At 42.8% G+C, this 20863-nt stretch overlaps 1 protein-coding gene across 4 annotated transcripts in view; it reads left to right on the plus strand.

Annotated features, from left to right (window-relative positions):
• The window catches only part of Adamtsl3 (ADAMTS like 3), a 276839-nt gene that overhangs the window by 184758 nt on the left and 71218 nt on the right, over window positions 1-20863 (plus strand). For all 4 annotated transcript variants that reach the window (XM_021210057.1, XM_029532349.1, XM_029532345.1 and 1 more), the window contains 3 exons: window positions 984-1131; window positions 2714-2798; window positions 13007-13296. In XM_021210057.1, the coding sequence (XP_021065716.1) occupies window positions 984-1131; window positions 2714-2798; window positions 13007-13296 (523 nt within the window). The remainder of the gene's footprint in view (window positions 1-983; window positions 1132-2713; window positions 2799-13006; window positions 13297-20863) is intronic.

A 20863-nucleotide genomic window follows, 5' to 3' on the forward strand; every position in this document is an offset into this window, starting at 1 on the left:
TGTGTGTGTGTGTGTGTGTGTGTGTGTGTGTGTGTGTGTGTGTGTGTGTGTGTGAAGGTTAAAGGTCAGTGTTAGGTGTCTTCCTCAGTCACTCTTCGGAGGTCTTATTTTCTGATGGAGTTTCTCTCACTAAACCTGGAACTCACTGATTCAGTGAGGCTGTGTGGACAGCAAGCATCAGGGATCTTTCCATGTCTGCCTGATTTTACAGATGACCCCTGCTGCCCCCAACTATTTACTTGGATGGTGAGGACTCAGAATCTGATTCTAATGCTTGCCTGAGCGCTTCAGTGCCTGAGCTGTCTCCTCCTCCTCCTCCACTGCAGTTCTGTCATACTGTAAGGCTGAACAATCCCAATGGTCTCTTTATATGACAACAACTAGGCAAGATCACTGTGGACAGACCAGACAATTTAGTCCTCTGGAGTGCTTGATGGACATTAATTTCTTAGAGTCATTGTTTAGAAGAATTGCTTTCAATTTCACAAACTGCTTTCAGTAATGTCTTATGAGAAGTGTAAGCTTTAGAAAGCCTGCATCAGGTTTCTATCATAGTTGATTTGGAGCACAGGAGATGTAGAACATTTGCTCTTTTTGCACTAGTGTGCTCATCTTAAATGCCTTTGAACTGAAAATTAAGTGAAACTGGAAAGATGGCTCAGTGGCTAAGAGCACCATTTGCTCTTCCAGAGGACCTGGGTTCAATTCTTAGTACCCACACAGTGACTAGAATCTTTCAGGGGATTTAACACCCTTTTCTGACCTCCATAGGTACCAGATACATGCAGAAAAGTATCTATATACATAAAATAAAATGAAAATTAAATTAAATTAAATCAAAGAAAATTAGTACAAGCATCCCAGAAAACCAGTCCTCATCTTCTTCACACAACATATTATGTGGAGGTCTTTGTGTGTAACAGTCATGTAGTTCCATAGACCCAGGTAAACCTACTCACCGGCTTCTCCCACCTGTCCGAAAGTGCACAGTGACTTGTGGCCGAGGGTTGCGCTACCGAGTGGTTCTGTGTATCAACCATCGTGGGCAACATGTTGGAGGCTGCAACCCACAGATGAAGCTGCACATCAAAGAGGAGTGTGTCGTCCCCATCCCATGCTATAAGCCCAGAGGTAAGCACAAGGTGTTGCACAGAAGCCAAACAGGGTTTTCTAGGTCTTGTTCAATACTGAGCCACTCCCATCCCCTTCTGTAGTCCTTGCCATCAAGAGAAAGGAAGATGAAGAGGAGGAGGAAAAAGAGAAAGTGAAGAAGGCAAAGAGGATCAATAAAGGAGGAAGAGAGAGAAGACGTCTACTGTTCTCATGCCTAGAGTAGCTCTTCTTTTCCTTCTTTCTTCCTTCTCAGAATGTGTGGGTTCCTGTCCACTGCACTATCCTTGACAAAGGCATGATGGCTTTATCATGTGTCACAGTGCATGGGATGCGCGAAGACGTGGTTGCCACTCTGGGTCTGTGAGTGTCTTTAGAATTTCCCATTTGGTCCACGAGGATAAATAGACATTCATGACTAGCAAGTCTTGGGATCACCTCTCAGATATTTGCGCCCCCCATGACCATTTCCCTGTGGATATCCTTGTGACAAGTATATTCCTGACATCGCTGACAAAAAAACAGCTAGAGAGCTGGCTCAGCAGGTAAAGGTACTTGCTGCCAACCTGGTTCCAATCTTGGAACCCATGTGGTAGAAGCAGAAACCCACGACTCCTACAAATTGTCCTCTGACCTATGCATGTGTACTGTGACAAGATGTATGCTCATATTCAAGCACATGCACATGCACATGCATACACACATGCACGCACACACACACACCATAAATAAATAAATAAATAAATAAATAAATAGAAATAAATGTGGTAAAAGCAAATAGGAAAAGATTGTTCTCAACTCCTTTTTTAGAGACCCTTCCTTAGTATTTTAGTGACAATGATAAAGTTCTTCCTCATGAATTCCGTTTCTTGTTTATACAGATAGCCCTACGTGCACAGGTCTTTGTATAGAAAGATCACTTGTTGCCATGGCAAACATACACAACCCTGGATCCCTATCTCAGAGCCTTTGCTTACTGCCTCTGCCTTTGATGGGCTTCTGTTGACATTTTCTCTGTGTCTCTAATCTCCCTGAAGCATCTCCAAAATTTCCATTTCACAACTGGATCAGTTCCCTCCTCCTGCCATGGAAGCCTCAAAGGACTGGGTGGGGGGAGTAGCAACTGTCCCTTCTGTGCCCGTGTAGATGGTTTTCATTTCCCATGTTAACAGTGGAATTTGAGTAAGCCACACACAGAATCTCATCTTTCCACTTCACTGGCCTCTGCTATATTTGCTTTTCTCTGCTAATTTATTAATTCAAGAGACAAGAAGAATTTATGGCAAACCGAAAAGACTCTGATATTGTTGGAATAGTAGCTTCATTGCACAAAGAGCAGAAAGGGGTGCTGAGTTACGTAAGGCATTTGTGTGTTTAACTTTTGCATGTTCAGCCATATTGAGCTATACCATGGGGATAGATTTGGTTGCATTTTATAATGTGCTAATTAAAAGAATAGCAGGAATTTTATTCATTCCAGAAACAAATGTACTGTGCATTTGAAATGTGTAACCCAATGTCCAGTCAATAACAAGCATGTATCAAAGTCCTTAATGATTGATAATAATTACATTCACTGTTTATTTTCCATTTTTTTTCTCAGAAAAAAGTCCAGTGGAAGCTAAATTACCTTGGCTGAAACAAGCACAAGAGCTAGAAGAGACCAGAATAGCCACAGAAGAACCAAAGTGAGTCCAGGACCTTTTATGGGCGTAATCGGGGCACAGCCAGTTTACATGATATATGTCATGTTTGTACTCATTGGAGTTCAACGATACATTTAGTATCCAAATGACCTGGATTTACGGACTCCAGAGAGCCTGAGCTGGCTAGGAATTTTCCTTATTTCACAATTCAGCAGTCCTGCTTTGGCAGTATGTGTGAGAAGCATGGAAAAGATCGTGTTCTCTAACTCAAAGCAGACCCCTGCTCTCTTGCAGGGACAAGTGGGGATAGTTCCTGGATGTGCACATGTGGTTTAACCAAAGACTATCATAGTATTGTACAAATAAACCAATCGTCCTGAGCTTAAATCATGGCCAATCTCAGTAAAACTAATGATGTTGAAACACACCAGGGTGGCCTGAGATGAAGTCCCAGGGCTGGTGGGACACGGAGAAAGAGAATGAGCGTATATTGTGTGGACTAGAGCTATAAACCATCACTATGCACTATGTGACCTCACTGTTTAGTGTTGGCATCTCATTCTCCTTTGTATAAAATGGTCAGGTTAGGCTTCACTCTTGAGAGCCCATCCTAACCCAGAAATCAGCAGCTACTGTCTGCAGGCTATGTGGCGAGGTCCCACTTACAATGGTGTCAACCGACTTACAGAACCAAGAACAAATCCAAGAATCATTCTTGAGACTTAGAGAGAGACCCAAAGAGGAAAAGGAAGCAGAGGGACTCTGGGATGTCTAGCCCAGGACAGAACAGCAGCACCCGTGGCAGACTGGAGTAATTGAACGGGACAGCTGATCCCACAGTGGGCAGTTGAGTCTGGAGTGCTGACAAGCTAGCTGCAAAGAGAGCAATTCACAGATGGGACCGGAAGGAGGATCTCAACAGCCATCTGGCTCATTTCCCCGAGATGTCAACTCCAACCTGCATCTTTTACACATAAAGAGAACTGAATAGAGAGGCGAAGTCTTGTGCAAGGCCTGTAGTTCATAATGGTGGTTCTCGCTCCAATTCCCATAGTACCCTAGGCCTGTTTTCCATTCCACAGCACCCTGGGACTGTGCTTTCTAATCACTCAACGCCTTCTGCAGTGGGCGGAGGTCACTGCACTGAGACACAGCTCATTGTGGTTGAACAACACAAGCACTTTGTTGTAGCCCAAGTTGCTCCTAGCTCCATCCCCACTGCCACACTTGGGCAGATACTTTCTCCTCTTGATCCAAAATATATCTCCTTCTAATGTCCACTTTCTGAAACAGACCTGTCTGTGCTGTACCCCTAGCTTCCCTAACTTTGGAGAAAGCTGCCCCAGGTCTTGAGACCGTGGTTTGTTTTCTAAGTCCATCATTCTTAGCATCTCACCATTTGTCATTTGCCCTTGTTTTCAGGTCCCTTACCAACCTGTTCCTCTTGTCTGAACACTCCCATTTGTCCCTGTCCCTGAGCCCTAGAAGAGTGTGGATAGCTTAGCTTTCTTCAGTGATGCAGGCCAAGAGCCCTGCATGTCATAGCTCAGTCTCGGTCTGATGCTTCCCCAAAGGCACATACGACTACTACTGCAGGCGGAACCATGGATGCTTCGGAGTTTCTGAGTTAGAGTCGAGTGTCTGCATGGGATCCTCAGCCACACTGACTCACATACTGCAGCCTGGCACTGCCCTCCACCACGTTTCTCGGCCTCCCTTTCCCATTAGAGCCACACTGCTTAAATCTTTTCTTGAAAGTGTTTTTATTATGGAAAGCTTCAAACCATTACAGAAGGACAGCACAGTGAACAAGCCCCCGGTGTATGCACAGTGAACAAGCCCCCAGTGTGTGCACAGTGAGCCCCTCAAGGCTGCAGTTGCCTTTACTACACCTCGGACTGTACTGTGCCTGCCCCATGAACACTGCCCCATCCCACCGACTAAACACAGTGCATCACATCAGAGCATATCTGCATCCTTCAGTTTTTCCTCTCTCTAAAAGAGAAACAAGCTTTATTTTTTTTAAAAAAATGTGGTCCTCAGATCACTTTGATCAAGCTCTTTTGGGTTGTTTTTATCCTGTAATGAAGTGGGATCTGGTGCCTCACATCTACAATTGTAGCACTCAGGAAGCTGAAGCAGGAAGATTGCCACAAGTTTAAAGCCAGCCTGGGCTACATAGTGACTTCCAAGGTCATTCTGAGCTACACTGTGAGACCCAGTTTCAAAAATCTAAAAACAAGCAAATGAACAAAAGTTGTAATAAACTCTGAGTCAGGGACATTGGGAGTGGAGTGTCACCGTTTTTTGTTCCTTTTGCAACAGTAATCCATTTTTCCACTTCCTGTGTTATTACCTTCATAATGCAAGGCTTAGCTCTTTAACCATTTGAAAGCATTCAGCTCAGCGGCACTAGGAATATTCACACTGCTGTCTTACTGGTCCAGAGTGTTCCCATCATTCTCAGTGTGAACTGTATCTATCGAACAGTACCAGTTCCCTACCTGGCCCCAGACTCTAATGATTTCCTTTCTGCTTTTTGTCCATGAATTCAGTCAGGAGTATCCTGTTACTCCTGCTGGCCTAGAACTTGTGGCCCTCTGCTTCCCACATGTCACCATAGAGCATCACCTATAGGCTCCTCCAAGAGGGTAGGGGATATGTGCTGGTTAGGGTTTTGGCAACTGGACACACATTAGAGCCATCTGGGAAGAAGGAAGCTCGATTGAGAAAATGCCCCCATCAGATCAGTGTGTGAGCAAGCTTGTGTGGCATTTTCTTGATTTTTAATTGATATGGGAGAGCTCAGCCCACTAGAGGGCAGTGCTAACCCTGGACAGGTGGTTCTGGGTTGTATAAAAACAGAAGCAGAGTAAACTATGAAGAGCAAGCCAGTAAGCAGCATTCCTTCATGGTCACTGCCGCAGTTCCTGCCTCCAAGTTCCTGCCCTGCTCTGTCCCTCAATGAAGAACCATATGGGACATGGAAATATAAACCCTTTCCTCTAGTTGGTTTTCATCTTGGTGTGCTATCACAGCAATAGAAAACAAACTAGGACAGGCCGTGAATACAAATTTTGTGATAGTAGTCCCCCGGGTCCCTTGAAAGTTCAGAAAGCACTATTGTATTGATGAATTAGTAGAGAGCAGTAATGGATATTCTATAGTGGGTCCCATCCACGTCTTCTCCAAGCCTGAATTTCTGCCAGCCAGATCTGAATTAGATGGGGGGGGGGTTCCTTCCCACAAACACGGAGCAGAGCTAATGTGCTCGCCGCTCCTGAAGGGTCTCTGTATTTTCCCCACAACGTGGAACCCCGAGCTGCCTGCACCTGTTGCTTGGCCTCTACCCTACCCCTGCCTTCTCCTGTTCTGAGATCTATGTGCAGTCCTCCTGGACGATGCTCATTGCCTGGCATTTGCTGGCTCACTCTGGCCGGCTGGTGTGAAGTTTTTAGTTTCCTGTCACTTTTGATTCTATCCATCGCCTCCATTTCCAAACAAAACCACAGCATATCCCAGCTTCCAGCTCACTCTTTTATGGCCACTGTCTTTTGTGGTCTGGGGTGCTTGCGTGTTGACAATGAAGGAGAGGATGGTCCCAGCTGTATTTCACATCCTTCAAGGAAAGTCTGCCAAGCCGGCCAGGAAAAGATAAATACTCCCACCACTGCGGTTTACCAAGGGCGAGCTCTGGATTTACATAGAGAGTGGATGTTCAAAAGGCTTTTGTTTTAATTAGGAAAAGAAAAAAATTAGAGTGTATAAAGGGAAGCCAAGGGAACTGCTGATCTGACCTCCCTGGATGTCAGCCATGGAATGTGTTCTCAGTCAGTATGCCTGTCGCTTTGTCGTTTGTCACCCCGCTTTCAAGTTCCTCCCCAGAGCCTTCTGTGCTTCTATGGGATTCCCAACATTTCAGTGGTTTTGTTAACCCAGCTCCCATTTTTCACATATGAAAAGGAAAGGAATAGCACAGACCAAGACACAGTGTATATGTTCTCTTCACTGCTATTTTGGCTTCTGCGTGAGTAAAAATTGTACTTGCTAAAATCCAAGCCAGGCTGGGTTTCAGGAATCTGCTGTTCTAACCACCTCTAAACCCGAGGACTTCTTTTTATCACATTCTAAGTGTGCTGTGGGGGTATTTAATTCTTACAAGTGTCCAGGAGGGTGCTTTTGTCCTTATCACTTGGGGGCCAAAAGACTAAGGACTGTCGATGGTGGTGGACAGAGAGGAGGGGAGGGTTGATGGCCTGTCCCAGCAGCTGGGCAACTCTAGCCCAAATCTACAAATTACAAAACAATTCAAACTCTGAGAACATATAAGTACCAATATGACACCTGATGACGTATGATGGGCTACAGTTAAAGTTCAGACCTACTTAATACTACATAATATTACTTTCAGGTTTCACGCAGAAGACATCTAAGAAACCAGTGAATTTTGTGTTCACACTTGAGCCTATCCTCAGGTCTGCATAATATATTCTATGCAAAATTGTATCTACATAATGTATATGCAGATATTTGAAATTTAAAAAATTTTCAAAATCTGAGGAGCATTTTGGGTAGGGAGGCTCAGCCTGCACGAGAAAAGGAGCTTCAGGTTCCTGTCAGCTGGCAGGAATTCAGGTTTTCCCATTCAAAGTGATTGCACTGTGGAACCCAAAGGCATTATGGTCTATTCGTGCTATCAGATGACATTAGGGATTGTTAGATATTAGGGATGGCTTCCTGGGAAGGATGGTTTGGTGACTTGAGATCTTGATGTCCTAAAGGTATCATAAGTGCTTGTGTGACTGATACGTGGGACGAGGATGTGTCGGGGAGCTGACTGTTAAGGCAGAATGCAGCAGATGCTGGTGGTAATCCAGGTTCATGACAGAGCTTGGACTACATCAGGTGGCAGTAGCAGTTGAAGCATATTAACCAGGAAAACAGCATAACCATTTCTGTTCGACATTGTAAAGATCTCTAGTTGCCTGCAGTTTGCCTCTAGTGAAATCACCATGGTAAACCAAACTGCAGCCAATCTCAAGTAACACGCCTCTCGTTATCCTGTTAGGATATCCCTGCGGGGGTGAGATTTCTGGACCGAAAAGACAGGCTCGTTAAAGGCCTTTTCTGATCTTCTCTTCAGAAACTCAATGTCCACTTCTGTCACCATTAGCAACATTGAAGCATACCTTGTCTCACACTTGGTTAACGGTGAAAAATTATCTTTGAAGAAAATATTCTTCCCTATTATTTTCTGTGCTGGACTTCAGTTAATGGAGGGATTTGCATTATCATGTGATTTACAAAACTGGCATAATATAATTTCCTTTTTAAAAAAATTAAATGATTGCCTTAGCACAGTTGAATAATCTAAAATGGCCCCTTTGATGTTTAGATATCATTAACAGTAAATATTTTATCACTAGTACCATAGTGCTTTAATTAATTAATCCTTTTGAAATATTTTTCAGATTTGTTTATGTGTGTGATTGTTTTGCCTGCATGTATGTCCATCTGTCACCCATGTGTCTGGTGTTCTCGAGGAAGCCAGAAGACTGTCTTATTCCCTGAAACTAGAGTGTCAGATGTCGTGAGTTACCATGTGGTTGCTGGGAACTAAATGCAGGCCCTCTGCCTGCAAAGGGCTAGAGATGCAGTAGGGTTAGATAGAGGTGCAGTAGGGTTAGATAGAGATGCGGTAGGGTTAGACAGAGAGGCGGTAGGGATAGAGATGCGGTAGAGATAGGTAGAGATCTGGTGGGGTTAGATAAGTTGGAGGGCAGAGAAGGACTCAACTGATCAGAGCACTGGCTTCTCTTCTAAATGTTCCAGGTTCAATTCCCAACACCCCCATGCCAGCTAACAACTGTTGGTAACTCCAGTACCAGGGGATTTGATACCCTTTTCTGGCCTCTGTGGGCACTGCACATGTGTGATACTCAGATATATGTGTAGGCAAAACACCAGACACATAAAATCAAAATAAAGGTAGATTTGGTTTTATAGAGCAGCAAGTGCATTTAACTGTTTAATCACCTCTCCAATTCCCAATTCTAACCTTTTAACTCTCGTTTTTCTATCAGGTTAAGCAATTGCTCTATAATTGCTCCTTCTTTTTAAGATATTCTTGGCTGTTGTCGATCTCCCATAAATATTTAGTGTTGTCTTATGTCTTTTTGGCCCCTGACTCTAATAACCTCAGAAATTTAGATCCAAATTATACGGATTTGGGGGGAAATAACAGTCATTGCAGTTCTGAGTCTTGTGCTCCGGGGGGAAGGGTATCTTTTCTATTTGTTCGGATCGCTGGAATCAGAATCTGTTCAGCATCTCAATTTTTAAAATATTAAATAGTATCTGTTTATTAGTATGCACGCATGGGCATATATGTGCCGTAGCATATCATCAGAAGAGAACCTCCAGGAGTCCGCTCTCCCCTTCCACCATATGGGTCCTAGGAACTGAGCTTGGGTTGAGGTAGGCTTGGCAGCAAGCATTCTTTACCTGCTATGCCAACTTACTGGCCCTTTACCCAACATTTCATAGTTTCAGCTATATGAGAACAGCATATTTCACATACAGTTTTCATTTATATGCCCATAGAATTATGGAAAGTTTCTTATATTCCTAAGGCTTGTTTTTGTTCTCACTTATAAAATTAAGGAGGTAATTTAACAATTAAGTTAAGTAATACGTGTATATTTAGCATAGGGTCTGTCAGCTAACATTGTGTTAGCTGAACTCTGTAAAAATTGGTCAGTATACATTATATGTCCATGTTTCATATTTGTGCATGGATATATTTGTAAATTATCTTATTGGATTACTTTTTCCCCAAAATTTTCAGTTAACTTTACGCTTTGCAGCCATCAGATAAAGTATAAAGCATGACACGTTGTCTATTTGGTTTCCTCTTTGGAAGGAGAACAGTTTGTTTGTTTGTTGAGACAAGGTGTCAGCTGGCCAACTAAATGTACTGTAAAGCCCAGGCTGGCGTCAAACTCACCATTCTCCTGCCTCCACCTCTCAAACATTGGTATTACAGATGTGCAATACCATGCCCACCCGCTGTTGCTTTTTCCTGATATCTACACCTTCCTTTTTGACCTTTTACTTTACTTCTATACTAAATTACCTTTTCTCCCTTTATTAGCTGCTATTCTTTTATTGTTTAGGTATTTGCATGTTTGGATATTTTCCGGTATATTAAAATCAGTACGTCTCTGAGACAAATCCAGGTAATAGTTGTGTTTCAATAATATTGATAAATAATGAAGGCTTGATTTGTTATCATTCCTGTGTGTGTGTGTGTGTGTGTGTGTGTGTGTTTGTGTAGGGGTGTGTGTGTGTGGGTGTGTTTATGCATGTACCTGCATGAGTGTATCGGTCAGAGAACAACTAGCAAGATTGATTCTCTCTTTCCACCACGTGGGTCCCAGGGCTTGAACTCGGGTCGTCAAGCTTGGCAGCGGGCTCCTTTACCCTCTGAACCATCATGCCAGGGATGCCATCATCCCAGTAAGGGCTATTTTGGAACATAGATCCAGATCTTTCTGGAGTTTATGAAAAAAAATTTCTACTATACTTTTCTTTTTATTCTATTTCTTTTCTTTGTTATACTATAAAGTTATAGGGTGGAAATTCCCATTTCCTTGTTGCTTGTGGGCAGGGGGATTGTCCTCCATTTCTAGAGACTGCCTGCATTCTGTGGTATGTGATCTCTTCCACCTTTGGGCCAGCAGTAGGGGCTGAGTGCTTCCCAGTCTTTCAGACAGGGCCCCTCAGCTCCGGTCCTGCCACACCTGACTTCAACCTGAGATGCTCCTATTTCTGAAGACCTGTGTGATGAGACTGGGTCCAGAATGATAACACAGGGTTATCATTAAATTTATAACCTTAAGAACCTCAGGTGGATCCTTCTTGCTACAGGCTATGACATAGTCATGTATTTCAGGGATAACAGTATGGGGATATGTGGGGGGCTACTACTCTGTCTATAAATTTAGACTTCAATATTAGAACTTTTCTCACATTTTTCTGGAAGACAATATACTTTCCTTATTTTATTTTTGAAAATGTTTTCTGTTTCACATTTATGTCTCAATTATCATCAATATTAGGTCATCTAAGTTCCTCTCACTGTGACCCTAAAATTAGCAGTTTTAATGGTCAGTGTTGCGGGGCATAGTATATACACGAGTCTTATCTGTTTAAAGTGCACTACTGATGGCTTTCGACAGATGCTCACGTCTGTGCCAATGGGGCGGGAAGCGGAGGTGGCAACTATCTTCAGGCTCCTCAAGTGGGGTGAGTTTCTTTATGTCACAGCAGAAAAAAATTTCAGGACAACCTAGTATGAAGCGGAGTTGGAGATTATTGAGAGGAGAGTTTAAGGTAGATGGAAACCTGGAGGTTATCAGATTGAGGGACTGATCCTCTGGGGGACAGAACCCCAGCATGCAGGTCCCCAGGGAAGAGTCCCTTAAGCATCTTAGCATGCAGCCTTACAAACAGGACTCGGAAAGCTTTTGGAAGCTCCCTGTGCAGGGACTTGGTAAGTTCGAAACATTAATATTGAAACCTGCAACTCCACATCTCAGCAGCAGCTCCTGACTTCCCATGCTATCTAGTAGCTGGACACTCTTCTCCTGCCTATAAAGCGGGTTACAGTGTATTGATCTCACTTATTATAATGAGAAGTTAAATACTCATAGTCTTGGGGGACATTTTTCAGTAAATAAACCTGTTGAGGGACATCACTCAAACCAGAGTTTTCCAAACATAATCTGTCACTTGATTCTTACACCTATTGCTTTATTTTATTTCATTTTAGATTTTTTAATTAATTTATTTTTGGGTATGTATGTGTGTTTGCATGTGCATGCCTGTGTATGTGCATGTGTGTGTGCATGTGTCTCTGTGTGCATGTGAGTGTGTGCATGTGTGTGTGTACATGTGTCACAGTGTGCATGTGTGTATGTGTGCATGTGTGTGTGCATGTCTCTGTGTGTGGTAAGTATGGGCATTTATGTCACAGAGCACCTGTGAAGCTCAGAGGATAACCTTTAGGGGTCAAGAAGGAGTCACCTTCTGCCTTGTCTGAGGCAGTCTCTCATGTCCCTGACACTGTGCTGCATATTTTACATTAGCTGCCCAGTGAGCATCTGGGTGATTCTCCTTTCTCCGCTTTGCCATGGGAATGTTGGGATTACAGAAGCCTGCTACCACATCCAGCCTCATACATGGGCTCTGGGGATCGAGTGTGGGTTGTAAGGCTCACACAGCAAGCACTGCTACCCACTAAGCCATCTCCCTATCTTTATCCTATCAATTTATTTATATCCTGTGATTCACAGTATTGCTTCAGAGCATCTTATAGATAATGTCCCTCCTGAACCTGGTTTCATGCTATCTGAATACATACAAGGCTTAAAAATACTTCTGCAGAGGGCCAGAGGATAAATATTTTAGGTTATGCAGTATAAACACTCTGTTAAAAACACCCAGTTCTACCCAGTAATAGAAAAACAGCCATAAATGATAGGTTGACAAATGAGTGTAGCTGTGTCCTGGGTACAGCTTTTGTAAATGTGGGTTTTATTTAATTATTGTGTGTCATAAGATAGTATCCTCTTTCATTACCAACAGTGTCAAACTATGAAAATTATTTGTAGCTGATAGGCTCTTACAAGAACAGTTATGGATGAGATTTGGTTTGAGGAGCCCAGCCTGACGACCTTTATGACTTGGGTAATAATAATTCAAGATAAAGAATAAATGTTTTACTCTAAGATGCACTTCCACCTGTGATTGAGAACATTCAAAAGCTCAGGAGTTTGTTAAACAGAAAGAACATTACAGCTTCATCCTCTGCGAGTGTATCCTGCAGCTTAGCTGTTAAAGCTAGAGAAGGCTCAACACTCTCCCCTGTTACAAGCAAAAAGTTCACCAAGATTAGCTGAATAAAGATGGGCAAAAATGCCCATCTGGTAAATAAAAATCACATAGTTATCTTTAAATGATTGTTTATTTATTCTAGCTTAAGAAATTCTGAAATATGTCACACTGGTCTTAGCATGTAACTTTTTGTGTGGAGGCAAAAGACACCTGTCTTTAATGGAAAAAGTCTCTTTGTTGGTTGTAGGATCTCAAAAAATGGCAACTACATAAACAACAGTCGTCAGAACCATAGAATTTCTCTTATGGCTCACATGTGACCCCCCCTTTTCTTGGCTTCCGGTATTCCTCAGGTTCATCCCAGAATCCTGGTCAGCCTGCAGCACTACATGTGGGCCTGGCATTCAGGTTCGTGAGGTGAGGTGTCAGGTGCTCCTCACATTCACGCAGACGGAGACTGAGCTTCCTGAAGAGGAGTGTGAAGGCCCCAAGCCACCCACTGAACGACCCTGCCTCCTTCAAGCCTGTGACCAGAGCCCTGTGTCTCAAGAACTGGGTGGCCCTCTCCAAGAGAAGGACAGTGAGATGACTTACGACTGGGAATACGCTGGCTTTACCCCCTGCACTGCAACATGTTTGGGAGGTATTCAGACTCCATCCTAAGGGATAGATATGTGGTCTATTGCTAAGGGTATGACCTTGATAAGCCAGATATGCAAATTAGCAATAGTCCCAAAAGGGATAAATTCATTCAATAGCAAAATGATGCCTTTTCTTTCTTTTATATTTGGGAGATATGACTATCGGCTTCCCTGAGAGGGGAAGAGGTCCATCGGTTAATATGGAATAAGTTAGAAAATGCAGAATGGATATATTGAAGCAATCTTATGTAGAAATCAGAGTCACAGAATGAGGCACCCTGGGACTGCATATAGCTGCTGCAATGGTCAGTAAAATGCATCCTGAAAAAATGTTTTTTTTCATTTCTGCAGACCAGCCAGCCACCACAATAGAGCACGCTCACCCTGTCCCCATGATGGATGTGTGTGTGTGTGTGTGTGTGTGTGTGTGTGCGCATAGGTGATATGCAGAGCCAGGCTAGGCTTATGAGGCAACTAGTGTATAGACAGGTTCTCCTTTAGAGGGGAGAGTGTGTGTCTTAGGGTTTTACTGCTGTGAATAGACACCATGGCAAAGGCAACTCTTAGAAGGACAACATTTAACTGGAGCTAGCTTACAGGTTCAGAGGTTCAATTCTGTATCATCAAGGCAGGAACATGGCAGCATCTAGGCAGGCATGGTGCAGGATGAATTGAGAGTTCTATATCTTCATCTGAAGGCCAATAAGAGAAGACTGGCTTCCAGGCAGCTAGGATGAGGGTCTTAAAGCCCACACCCACAGTGATATACCTACTCCAACAAAGCCACACCCCCTGGGCCAAACATATTCAAACCACCACATTCCACTCCCTGGTCAACATAGGCTTGTTCAAACATATGAGTGTATGGGGGACATATCTAAACATAACATAATGCAAAATACATTTAGTCCAACTTCAGAATTCCCCATAGTCTATAGCAGTCTCAACAATGTTGAAAGTCCAAAGTTCAAAGTCTCTTCTGAGATTCATCCAATCACTTAACTGTAATCCCCAAAGCAAGACAAAACCAGCTGGGCAAACTCTAAACTCTGCATCTGCCTGTCTGATGTCAAAGAGGTCTTCAGATCTCCAACTCTTTTTTCATCCTTGTTGACTGCAACAAACTTCTTTCTCCTGAGCTGTTTCTACTTCCTGTTAGCAGCTTTCCTCAGCAGATAGCCCATGGCTCAGGTATCTCGAACATCTTGAGCAACTTTAATGTTACAGCTTCTTGCTCCAGTGTCTGGGATCCACACATGATCTTCTGGGCTCCTCCAAAGGGCTTGGGTCATATCTCCAATTCCACCCTCTTTAGGCTCTGGTTGAGTTCACTCCACTGCTACTGCTCTTCTTGGTGATCACACAATGGAACTGGCATCTCCAGTACACTGGGGTCTTCCACTGCAACTAGGTTTCACCACTAGTCTCTCATAGGCTCCCTTCATGGTGCCAAGCCTCAGCTTCTTTTCATGACACCTTCAGACCTGAGCTGCCAACTGTAACTGAGGATGCACCTTCACCAATGGCCTCTCCTGGTCTCACGGTGCTGAGTCTCAGCGACTCGATTCACCTCAGCTGGGTGACTCTTACACATGACCGCGTACAGCTGCAGCATGAGGTACAACCTTGGCTACTTCTGGATCACAGCTTCTTAGTGATTTCAGAAAACACTTCCCAGAAGATTTCACCTCAGTGATTCTGATCTCTTCTTAATCACCACTAATTTCTTAGCTCCAGCTAACCAGGATTGGCTGTCCCATAGTCTCTTCTATTCTTGACTCTAAAGCAAGAGCCACATGGTCAAAGCTGCCGAGGTCTGCTGCTTGCTGGGGCTAGAACATGGCCTCACTTATTCTATTACCAGCTTTCTATTTTCCAACTGCCTAAGCTTGGCTGTCCAGAAATGCGCTCTGTAGATTGACCTTGAACTCAGAAGTCTGGACTGCTCTGTCTCCTGAAAGCCTAGATGAATGGTGTGTACCACCATGCCTGGACTTAAGCTTTTCTCTACTTGGAACTTTCTCTGGCCTTGAACTCAAAGATCTTCTTGCTACTGTCTCCTGGGATTATAGGTGAGTACCACCATGCTTGAACTTGTCTTGAGGTCATCAGCCCTTAATCTTTAGCTCCTTGAATACAGGATTCAGCTCCATTTCACTTCCTAGTGTCTTTTTATTACTTGAACCATACTATTTATATTTTTCCTTTCTAAGCTTGCTATGCTTGTTCAAAATGCTCTTCGTGAGACTTAACCGGAGAACAGAGTCACTGTTGGGTGTTCTTGAGATTTCCTTTGTCAATGAAATTAGTATAAATCTCTTTACCTTCGCCTCAGGTGGACTCTTCAGACAAGGGCGAAAAAGCAGCCACATTCTTCACCAAAATATTGAGAGAACGGTCTTTTGGCCACATATTAAAATTCTTCTCTGAAACCTCTAGAGCCAGGCTTCCACAGTTAAAATCACCCTCAGCAGCAAAGTCTTCTATATTCCTACTAGGATGAGCCATTAAAGCCCCATTTAAAGTGCCACTGCCTTCCAAATCAAAAGTTTCAAAATCCACATTCTGCCAAACAAAAGCATAGTCAGGCTTTTCACAGCCATGCCCCAGTTTCTGGTACCAACTTCTGTCTTTACTTAGAGTTTTACGGCTGTGAACAGACACTATGACCAAGGTAACTCTTATAAAGACAACATTTAACTAGGGCTTGCTTAAAGTTTGGAGATTCAATCCATTCTCATCAAGGTGGGAGCATGGCAGCATCCAGGCAGGCATTGTACAGGAGGAGCTGAGAGTTCTACCTCTTGTTCTGAAGACAGCTAGAAGACTGGCTTCCATGTAGCTAGTGTAAGGGTCTTATAGCCCCTGCCCATGGTGACACAATTCCTCCAAAAAGTGTCACTTTCTGTGCCAAGCATATTCAAACCACCACAGTGGGTCTTTGGATTATTTAAACATTATAGAAAAATTTAAAAGGGAAATAGATTAGGAGGTAGCAGGCATCTAAGAGCTGCTTTCTAGCTTTCTGCTTAAAGTAGAAGATTGGAAATATACAGGAAGGGACTGGGAGTATGGCTCAGTTAGTAAAGTACTGGCTACACAAGCCTGAGCACCTAAGTTTCTTACCAGTACTGGTGGAAAAAGCCAGGCATGGTGGTGTGGTAGTGAAGACTGGTGGATCCCAGGGACTCAGTGGCCAAATAACCCAATTAGTGAGTCATGTTTCAGTAACAAAGTGGATGGCTCCTAAGGGAACACCAAAGTTGATATCTGTCCTTCACAGGCATTTATGTCTACACACACACACACACACACACACACACACTCACACACACCACATATGCACGCACATAATCAATTGGATTAAAAGAAAGCATAGCCACCAGGAAAGCTAGATCTTTACTAATAAGGGAGAGCCCTAGTTTCCCAAGTGATCCAGGACCCCTAAATCCTGTCCTTTGACCCTTGACTCAGTCACCCAGCTAGTTGCTATGCAGTGGGCTCACTCCCTGAGCACCCTGTATAGCAAGGTATCAGTTCCTGAAGTAGGTCAGAAAACAAAAGAAGCATCTAGTTAGGAGCCAATAGCTCAGGAGCCTGTTCCACTCTTGCCAGCAGTCTTGAGATGGATACCTAGAATACTCTAGTAGGTCAGAGAACTTAAGGCCAACCATTGTCCCGCAAATCCTCATTCTTGAGAATAAATTGTCACTCCTTGCCCTCTCCCTGATTGTGTTTCCCTTCCCTGTCTATCAGTCTCTGAGCACACCCATCCTTGAGCCCTGCTTTGTAACATTGCCACCTTGGCACTAAGCCTAGCTAGAGTGGCATGTATCTTACTCCAGGCTACAGCAAAACTACTGTTTTGAGTCTGGGGCTAGCCGTGTGTAATTTAGAGAAAGAATCCTTACCGGAGTCAGGTGCAGTGAGGCATGCCTGCAAGCCCAGCACTTGGGAAGTCGAGGCAAGGAGATCAGGAGTTGCAAGATATTCGTCCATTAGTGAGTTTGAGGCCAACTACATGAGAGCCCTTAGCTGCCTCCATTTCTTCCCCCCTTCTACTTGCCTCTCCCTCATTCCTAGAAGTCCATTTCCCCTCACTAGAAAGTTATCCTTTCTTGTTTACTTGGGCCTGAAACATAAACCCACCTCTCTTACTTCCAGATCACATGGCCTCAATGTCCCCCCAAATGGTCACATGTTTGCCCCGAACTTAACTTCTCTCCCTCTAAGTTCAGGACCCTGGATACCTCTTCTTGTGCACCTTGGAAACCTAAACACTGGCTTGCTCTTGGCATACAGAAAGAGGCTCTTTCTCTTCATGAGTCCTGCAAGTAGTTGGAGAGAATAAAAATTGAATCAGCTCACTCTGGACTCATTTTAACATGCTCCCTGTGCAGATGTGTTCCTGACACGGTACATTAGCTGTCACTGATTTGTTCTCTCCAAATCCCTTCAAATCTTGACAGGCCTCAAGCTGTAAGTTTTTTTCCAGCTACTCTTGATGTAATTGGTCACTTCCTGTCAGGCTCTAGTGATGTTTACGATGCCCTCCATAAGGTCAAATAGCCTTCAACAGTCCTTAATCCTTGCCAGCTGTGTCATCGCAGGTTCCTGAAAAGAATTCACCCGTGTGGGACACTGAGCCATGTGCATACTTGCTAAGGCATGGCACTGTTCTTTGGGAACATACCATATTTTGTTTTCTTTCTTCTCATTACCTGAACGTTTGTAGTAGTTTGCCCTTAATCACACTAGTTAATCTTTTTAACATGATTCCAGGTGCATGTGTGTGTGTGCACACATATATCACACACAGATATTACATGCATACATGCACATAGAACATAAAGCATGTCATAATGCAGCATACCACACACATACCCACACACACCACCACCACCATCAGCATCCCCTTATATGTAAGGGTGTGATATGAACTTGTCAATACCCCAACTCAAAGTGATCTCAACTAACAAAAGAAATGTATTTGTGCTTTGTTTTGCTCTTTTGAGATGGAGCATTACTATGTAGCTCTGGCTGGTTTTGTACTCACTGTGTAAACCAGACTGGCTTCAAACTCACAAAGAACTGCCTGCTTCTGCTGCCCAAAACCTGGGATTAAATGAGTGTGCCACCATGTCTGGCTATATCTAATCATCTGTTTATTTCTTGCTAAAGACTTTGAATGTATATTTGTATACACATGTACACATAGATGTGACCATGTACCATCACACATATGATGATGGTCCCATACTGTGATATCATGTAGAAATGTCACTCTGTGTTGTATGTACACAGACACTGTATGTTTGCACAATGAATGATTACCCAATAACATATTTCTTTAAATGTTTCCTTGACATTAGCATATGGTGTGTATGTATGTGCACGTGCGTGCATGTGTGTGTGTGTGTGTGTGTGTAACTAAGAGATGACACTTTCATCAAAACATTGTGGAAGTCAATTATGAGGGATATAGTCTCATGCAACAAGAGGAATTTAATTATAAAAATTTCACTGAACACATTCATTAATGTATTCTAAGCACATTAATGTAGTGACATGCATTTTGTTAGGAATAAGATTAATTTATTTTGATAAAATTTACCTTTTTTTTCTTTTTTAAAGATAACTATTCGATCAAACCTCCTGCAACATAAAAAGGTCAAAATCACATTGTTGGATCAGCATGTGGTCTGTGAAATATTTTGTGGCCACCTTTGGAAAATATATTCTTCATCAATAAACATTCCACATTATGTAGTAGATTTTAACATCTTTTTCTGTTGACGAAAACGTATGTCATGGGTGCTTTATCCAAACGATTTCAAATGGATCTCTAAGTCCCTTCCCTAGTCAGTCTTCATAAAAGGTTCCAAAATAGTCTGAATACGTTCCCTAAAGAATTTATTTGTTATAAATTGAAGTGTATTTGAAATATGACTGCGTTTTCTTAGATTAAAAAAGTGAATAAAGTCTATCAGGAAATGAGCATCCGTTATCCTACGAGGATGCGAGGAAATTCGATGTTTGAAACAAAAGTCATATTTTGCTTTGATCAGTGCTTGTTTGAAACACTAAAAGAAGATGCCTGCCAGTTGCATCCTGTTGTCGTAGTGAGCATACGATGCAGATGAAGACAGTGGGAGAAGATCTATTACAAAGAATCACAGGAGAAAAATATCTGTTGTAGAAGTATTTTGGCCTAGACTAAGTTTTGCAAAATGCCGTAATGGTTGAATTGGAACATGGCATTCAGAAAAAGGACCACAAGCTTGTAACATAACGGAATGTGCATCTGACATGAAAGCAAATATGTTTGCGCATTTCAAATAACAGTCAGTCACTGTTGGCATTTCTGTTAGAAATTTTTCATCAAAAATTTTGAGTTATATTTCACCCAATTCCAGTTTCCAATCATTTTTCATTTTTTGTCTCAGCAGACAAAGAATATTGATTGAGAGCATAGGCTTTAGGAGTCCCGTAGATTGTCAGTCTGACTTCCACGGGAAACTATGAGTGTGAACATTCACATTTACACAAGGGGGTATTGCTGCATGTGAAGGCCTTGTGACATTCTGGGATCCCCAGACTAGAACACAGATTACTAAAACCATAGGCAGGGAGCTTATTCTTCAAGGTTTTTTTCCATTTATTTATCTATTTTTATCTTTCTGTTCTCATGTGTGTGCATGTGTGTGTGTTCGTGAGTATGTGTGTGTATGTGTGTGCTCGTGTGTTTCTGTATGTCTGTATTGTGTGTGTGTATGTGTATATATATATATATATATATATATATATACATATATATATATATATATATATATATGTTGTTTGCACATATCTGTGTACACATGGGTGGAAGTGCATGTAGAGCCTCTAAGTGATGTCAGGAGTCATCCCTAAACAGTCATCCACTTTATCCTCTGAAGCAGAGGCTCTTAATCAAACCCAGAGCTCATGGATATGAATTTGGCTAGTCTTCCCTAGCAGGCTGTGTGAGGATCCCAGCTTGCTGCCTTCTGAGGCTGGACTTCAGATGAGTGGCCATACCCGCTGAGCTTTTACCTGGGTTTGGGGATCTATACTGTGGCTCTCACCCTTATGCAGCAAGCACATTAGCTAATGAGCCATATCCCTAGGTCAGATCTTAAGTTTTTAACCTACCTCCATTTCAGTCTTAATTTCTCTCTGAATTTCAAATTCTTCATTGTTAAATCGATAAAACAGAGGTGTGGATGCCATTTATTTGGCTTCGTGGGTTATTGTAGACTTAGATGAAGGTGCATCACATACTTGTGCTATGGGAGGCCCTTCTGCTAATAAAGAAGGCATCACTAATTGCAGAAGCAGTGCAGAGGAGCTTCAATCACAGTGGAATGATTCAGAGCACAACGGATTTATTGATGTGTGGTGATCTAGAAAAGAAGGGTATTCTTTAGCAGATGTAGTTTTTCCTACATGTTATACATGCTGGAAAGAAACACTTCAACTGCAGGGACACCCTTAGCTATGAATTCCTTAGGAAGCAGCTGATTCTGAGTGTAGGCTGCTCCTAAATGT

The sequence above is a fragment of the Mus pahari genome, chromosome 1 (assembly GCF_900095145.1).
Source record: "Mus pahari chromosome 1, PAHARI_EIJ_v1.1, whole genome shotgun sequence".
NCBI classification, from domain to species: domain Eukaryota; kingdom Metazoa; phylum Chordata; class Mammalia; order Rodentia; family Muridae; genus Mus; species Mus pahari.